Genomic DNA, 7,373 nt, shown 5'->3' with positions numbered 1-7,373 from the left:
AAAACATTCTTTTAGCATTTTAAAGCAGAACCACACACACTTTTATAGCACTGTATTTAAGCTTTGATTTTCATAACTATTATAATGTTGTTCTTAAGTTCACTCAAGTATTTTACTATGATATAACAAGTGACATTAGAACACTTTTCTTAAACTTGACATCAATTTTAACTCAATGTTACTTTTTCTTCTAAAGATGATTTAATATACCAGGGCTAAAAAGTTTAACTTCATAAAAGAAAAATTTCAAGTCATAAGTTAAATTACCACTTTGTTAAAACTAATATCATTTTATTTAGAATGCATTTTTCTAATTAAGATAAAGTCAAAAGAAAATGTTTAAATGTCATTAGAAAAGGTTGCAAAAGGTTCTTTGAAAAACTTTTCCAGGTTTTCTAAACTGCTTCGAGGTATAATCCAGTTTTTTTGTTATTAGTATTTAGTTAATAAACTGGTACTTTTAAATAGTATAAAAAATTGAAATGATACTTGGTCTGATACTATACTACTTAAAAAGTATTTTATGATTTAAAAATTTTATGACACCAAAAAATCTTGTATAAGATAGATTTTTCCTGCCTAAAAAGTTCATTGTTTTATATTAAATTTTATACTAGCTTTTTGGTGATTTTTGTTCAAAACTCCAGGTTTTTTCACAATTTTCTCAATTCCAGGTTATTCTGGCTTAAATTTTTGACTTCTATGATTCTAAGTTTTTTTGTCACCATCCTATAATATGTTTTTAAAATGTTATTAGTTGAAATTGAATGATCTGTTTTGAGTGAACTAGGAGAATAAGTACTGAAAACTGATAAAGCAAGAATATAAAAATAAAACATTTGGTTAAAAAATTTGTGGAAATCTGCTTTATTGATTTTTTTTTTTTCATTTATATCAACCTCCAAAAATTATAAAATGAAACAAATACTGATAATGATAAAAAATATACAAAACAAGTGTAAAGTATTTGATTAGGTTCACATCAGTATAGAAATCTTAAAAAAGTTTGTAATACAATTTTACAAACTGTTTTATTGATTAATTTGATTATAAAAATAGTTTTATTAGAAACAGGGTTGCCACTCTTTGTGTCAAAAAATCTTCTCTGTGTGACCAGAAACTTCCCTGAGTAACCTTAAACTTCCTGAGTTTCCTTGAGTTTTTTTTCAAATCCTTTATAATTTTTTAATATATGTTAATTCTACGAATATTGAAAAACTAGCCGTAAGACTATAAATTTCAAAATAAGCCCTTAAATAAATAAAATTAACTTTTTTGAACAAAATATTGAAACTGGATTAAGTAAGTCTCATTCTAGATCTAGAAAAAAAATTCCCTGAGATTTTTTAAAATTTTCTTAAAGTTTTTAGAAAAAACTTTGAGTTTCCCTGAGTTAAAAAAAAGAATCAAATTCCCTGAATTCCCTGAATGTGTGGCAACCCTGTAGAAATTAAAAAAATTACAAATTTAATCAATGACCTGATATTTGGACTGGTAATGCATTTAGTTGAACATCAAATATTATAAATCAGTCAACCAGAAATAAAGTTATTTATTTCAATTTAGAAATAATTCATTTTTTTAAGGTAGAAATTAGTTGATCAAATTCAGTTTACATTTTTAAGATGTAGCTATATAAACCAGCCACAGTGTGATTACAGTGAGTTCTAGTCAAGAATTTTCAGATGTAGTTCCAGATTTGTACTTATTAAGTACATAGGGGGGTTAACACTTTTTTTTTGAAATTTGATCTTATTTTATATAGTTTTTACTAAGCTACAAGATTCTTTTTACAGATTTAAAAAATATTCAAAATAATTTTTGAGATACAGCTGGTCAAAGTCGGAGGCAGCAATAGGTTCCTTATGGGAGGCGCAAACTAAAACGGCAAAAATGGACTATTTCACTAAAAATCTTTTTTTCTCATACCTTTTTTAAGATAAATACCTCAAAATTTTAGGTAGTGTTCCTTGATATATTTAAAAAATTCTGTCTAAAAGATTTTTTATAAAATTAAAAAATTAAAAATTTATATAAATAATTAAATAGATTTATGCAAATTATATATTTTATTTGCAACCAGTTTTGGTGGCAAAAAAAGCTTCTTACACCCCAGTAAATTGAGCTTTCGTTTTTAATTAAGGCAAATAACTATATAAAAAATTAACAAAAAAAAGTTTTTTTTTTATGGTTTTTGTTATAGTTTTTTTTTTTAATATTCTTTCTGACAGAATTTTCTAAATATTGCAAGGAACATATCTGAAAATTTGAGGTGGTTATCTCAAAAAACTGGGAGATAAAATCTTAGTGATTTCTAGTTATTTGCTTTTTTAGTTTTTGCTTCCCTATTGTTGCCTGCAAAATTGACCGGCTATATCTCAAAAATTATTTTGATTTTTTTAAATCTGTAAAAAGCATCTTGTAGCTTAATAAAAACTAAATAAAATAAGATCAAATTTCAAAAAAAAAAAGTGTTTTACCTCCCCCCCTATGCCTTAATTTATTTGGTTGTTTGTTGCAAAGTTGTTTTTTAAATAATATTTAGTATTTACATAATTAATTTTCATTTGAATTCCAACTTTATTATACATTCTTAGAGTATATTCCTGTTAGATTTAATTTCTGTGTATTAGTTTTGACCAAAATGAAAGTATTTTATATTGTAAATAGTTCTTTTATTTTTTTAGTGTTTGCAAATGTTCTTCAATACAACATGTTCATTCAATATCATACCTAGTCTATATTGAGAAGCATTTAGTAGCTTTCATAAGTACAATTTCTTAAGTATATTTAAACTGTCAAGTTTAAATTTATGGTATGTAGTGTTGTAAATGTATTATAACCAAACAAGTATTAAAGTATCATTTGTCAGTTATATCTGATGCATTCAAAAAAATGTGTTTTATTGAGAACTTAATCAATTATAAAATTTATTTAAAGTAGCATTACAGTGTGTTTTCAATATTTTTGTACCATTTAAACAGATATAAACCTTAAAGTTATATTTATTTTTAGAGTAGGCAAGAAAACTTGAAATTTGTAATGAAATCAGAAAACCTGGAAGAAATTTATTAAAGAAAAACAGTGTTCAATCCATCACTCAATAATTTTTTTTATAGCTGTATTGATTTTTTGTGTATGTGTTGGCCATAAGTTTGAAACTTGCAATGTTCAACTCAGTGAGTTTTAAAGCTGTTATCAGGACCCTTACACCATCAGGCCACACTTAATTGTGGCGATTTTAATTTATATAGATTCAACTATAGTAATAATTTCAAGCATGTAACAGAAATATCACAACCTAGAAAACAAGCATAAAGTAAATTTTATAGACAAGTTTATAATTTTTTCAAAAAACATAAAACTTTAATGTCAATTATTTTCCTTATCTTAAAAGCTATCTAAAAATTTTTTTTTATTTTAGAGAACGCACCTTTGTCTTTAATTTTAAAAAAAAAATTAGTTAGGTGTTTGAATTATTTCATGAGGTCCCTCCAAAAATAAAGGGTTTTTTTTCATTATTATGGTATTAAAACCAAAAATAAATATTTATTTTATTTTTTATTTTTTCCCTTAGTTTGCATGTTATTTAAACTCTTAGATGTTTATTTTAGAAATAATGTTAATATCTTTTATGATATGGCCCCAAAGCAAAATGAAGTATATTACACTATCATTTGCCTTGGCCATTTCCTAGATAAAAATTGATAAAAGGAAAAAATAATATAAAGAATGTGAATTACAACAAATTTGATTAAATTATTTTAGTTTAATTAAATTTGTTGTAATTCACATTCTTATAAACTTTTTTTTTCTTTTATCAATTTTTTATCTCGGAAATGGCCAAGGCAAATGATAGTGTATGTACATCATTTTGCTTTGGGGCCAAATTGTAAAAGATATTAACATTATTTCTAAAATAAACATCTAAGAGTTTAAATAACATGCAAACTAAGGGAAGAAAAATAAAAATAAAATAAATATTTATTTTTGGTTTTAATACCATAATAATGAAAAAAAAAACCCTCTATTTTTGGAGGGACCCCATGAAATAATTCAAACACCTAACCAATTTTTTTCAATTAAAGACAAAGGTGCGTTCTCTAAAATAAAATAAAATAATTTTAGAAAGCTTTTGAGATAAGTATAATAATTAACATTAAAGTTTCATGTTTTTTGAAAAATTTATAAATTTGCCTATATAATTTACCTTATGCTGGTACCTAGAAAATATATTTACTTGATTACCTGTTGTGATATGAATTTAAGTTGTAAACACAAAATATCTAAAACATTCAACATTTTTCTTCTAGTCATTTCTCCATATTTTTAAACCAACATAAAAAAACAAATTCCATTTGGTAAGGGTCTGATAAGAAATAAGTTTTGTATTTTACTGCTTCTAAAACTAAAAAACTTAAACTTTTTAAATTCATGATAATTAATTACTGACTTTAAATATTGTAAATGAATGTAAACACTGTTTATACGGTACAGTTTATTTTTCAACTTTTAGAATTTCGATTAGTTAAACATATTTGTTTGCTTAAGTATTTTTTAGTCAGTTAGATATTGAAGCAGGCAAAAAATATAGAAATATTTTTGAAAATTTGCGGGTGGTTAATACAAACTTAATGTTGACAATCATATAAAACAGTAAAACAAATTTGACAATTAATCGAAAAGAATTCTTCAGCGAATTTATGTTAACAAAACTGCAGTTATAACACAACTGTAGCTTTTGTTGTTAAGTTTTATGTTTTTTAAGATAAAATATTTCTTTTTTAAACAAAACTCCTTCGTTATTATAAACTTCATATACTAAGTAGACTTTTTTAAGCTAAGTGTAATTTGATACAAGAAAGTTAATTATTTCTAAAGTTTTTGTACAACGTTTAGTTCTTTGAATTTTACCTGTTTCACTAAAAAACTTCAACATAATTAATTTCATATTTAACCTTCGGAAGCAAGTTATACAATCATGCAAAATATTACTTATTTTTGTTAAGATTGTTGTTTAAACCTAGTTAATTAAGTTAATTAATCACTCCTAAAAAACAGTTACTTCTAGTTTTTATCAATAACTTCTACGAACCTGTATTTGTTTTTTAGAATTTTAAACATTTAACTAAAACATGAATCGAAAAAGACGAGCAGAAATGATCAACAGAGGAAAAATCCAGTATTTCAACGAAGAATGCTGGAACCCTGGCAAGGCGAGGTTTGAAGCAATTCAGGAAAACACCTTCAAAAGACTGAAGTTGGCAACCGGACATCTTTTGGAAACAAACTTCAAAAACTTGAATCAGCTTCCCGCTGCCTTATCAGACGGCTATGACGTCACAGTGCACGGCTGCAACGCGCAGTTTTACGAAATGTTCGAAGAGGCGGTGCGTTCCGATGCGAAAAACAACTTGTTGCCGAAACTGAGATGCGTGAGTGAGAGTAATCTCTTAGCTGTTCTCCAACAAACAGGTGCTGATTTCAAGAATTCCATGGAAAAGTTCAAAGCGTTGTTTCAACATGCAAACAAATCATCGGGTGTAAAGAATGAGCAAAAAGATGTTTGTACTCTTGGATCGAAAATTTTTGCTGACGAAGTCGTATTAGATAAAGAAATCTTAGAAAAAGTCAATAAAGTTGTTGTAGATTCCATTGACAGACTTAGAAAAGGTTCAACTTTTAATTACGAGTCAATTAAAAACTTCAATGAATTTATTTCAAAATTGAGCTGTTGTGACGAAGTCAATTTGTATGAAAGGGTTTTCGAAGAAGTTTACTTGAAAGAAGCGGAAGAACATTACAGAACAGTCGCCGATCGAAGAATGGCAGGATCCAATTCTTATGACTACATTATCGACTTTGAGAACTTTATGAGGGTCGAGTTAGCACTAGCGGTCCGTTGCGCAATGAAAAAAACTATTGAAAAAATAAAGGCAAGAGTAAAACAGGTTTTTATTGTAGAACAAGTGCAAAGTATTCTTCATAATGAAAATGGTGGTCTCGTTGTTCTGCTACAAAAAGATATGATTGACAGGGCTGCGAAAATTTGTAAGACTATCGAAAAAAACACACGTAGCAACATGCAAGATATTATAAATATTTTGTCTAAATACTTGGTTGAAAAAGTTAAGACAGAGTTAAATACTTTAGGCAAACATGCATTTGTTGAGAATTTTCGCAAAATTTTCAAACAAAAAACTGACATGCATACTTTAATAAAAAAATCTTTTAAAGTTAGAAAGCGTAAAAACATTTCAAACTCTATAAGGAGTGAATTTTCGAAAGCTTTTAACGATGAAAAAGTTATAAAAGATTTATCTGTCTTCCTCGACAAAGTTTTGAAAAACAACTCTAACCCAATATCTCAAAATCGGTTGAAGGAAAATGTTGAACTTTTTTTCAAAATTTTCAAGCTCGTTCAAAACAAGGAAATTTTCAGACTAGTTTTCAATCACCATTTCAGCAGAAGACTTGCAAACCCAAGCTGTTCAATAGACAATGAGAAAATGGTCGTGAGTAGATTAAGAGAAGATTGTGGGGACGTCTATACGAGAAGCATGAGACAAATGCTTAAAGCTCATGACACAAACGTCAAAATAAACCAGCATTACAACTGTATACACAAAACGGATTTCGATTTTACCGTAAAAGTGTTTTCTTCTTTCGATTGCGCCTTCAAAAGCACCTGCCCCGTCAAAATGCCCCCGATCATAGCTCAGCACTTTGACGGTTTTCACAGCTACTACAATTTGATGCCCAGCCATAAGAAAACTTTGCGCCTCAACGGTTACCTCGGTCAAGCCGAGATCGCATTTTACACGCGCGGAAGGGAAGATAAAATATTGCAGGTGAACGACTTTCAGATGGCCGTTCTCATGCTGTTCAACGTCAAAAATCACTGGACCGTGAAAGCAGTCGCTAAGGAAACTGAAATGCCGATGAGCATTCTGGTCAGTGCACTAAAGTCTCTCGCCTTCGGAGCGACCAACGTGCTGTTGAAAGTGACCGCCGAGGGAGAGAATATTTCGCCCGAAGACGGTTTCGCGGTAAATGACAACTTTACGAGCGATCGGATGAAAGTCATGATACCGATGAAAGCGTCGCTTGACGAGAAGAAGAAAAGAGCGAAAAAAATTGTTTCCGGCCACAAAATGGATCGCAAAGTTCTAGTGAGAGCCGCTGTGGTGAGAATAATGAAGAGGGAAAAGTCGCTGAAGCATGAAGTTCTGGTGGTGGAAGTGAGAAAAGCGTTGGAAGGGAAGTTCACGCCGGAAGTTGTGGAGATCGAAGAAGCCGTGGAAAAGTTGATTGAGAAGGAAATCATTCAACTTGATGAAGAAGATTCCAGTAAGTATTTGTACATACCTTAA

The 7,373-nt window shown here is 28.7% G+C and overlaps 1 protein-coding gene across 1 annotated transcript; it reads left to right on the top strand.

The window, feature by feature from the left end:
- Positions 1 to 5,135: 5,135 nt before the first annotated feature.
- LOC145833159 (cullin-3-A-like) lies at positions 5,136 to 7,373 on the top strand. Its single transcript, XM_082940360.1, has 2 exons — positions 5,136 to 5,951; positions 6,417 to 7,373. The coding sequence occupies exons 1-2, from the start codon at positions 5,136 to 5,138 to the stop codon at positions 7,371 to 7,373; spliced, it is 1,773 nt and encodes a 590-aa protein (XP_082796486.1).

The sequence above is a fragment of the Thalia democratica genome, chromosome 4, assembly GCF_965202585.1.
Source record: "Thalia democratica chromosome 4, ktThaDemo2.hap1.1, whole genome shotgun sequence".
Taxonomy (NCBI): domain Eukaryota; kingdom Metazoa; phylum Chordata; class Thaliacea; order Salpida; family Salpidae; genus Thalia; species Thalia democratica.
The sequence above is the reverse complement of the archived record's forward strand: the minus strand, read 5'-3'. Positions and strand labels throughout refer to the sequence as shown.

Coding starts and splice junctions, on each gene's coding strand:
- LOC145833159 (XM_082940360.1), top strand. CDS start 5,136: ATGAATCGAAAAAGACGAGCAGAAATGATCAACAGAGGAAAAATCCAG. Junction 5,952..6,416: donor TAAAGGCAAGAGTAAAACAG/GTTTTTATTGTA, acceptor AAAATTTTCAAG/CTCGTTCAAAACAAGGAAAT.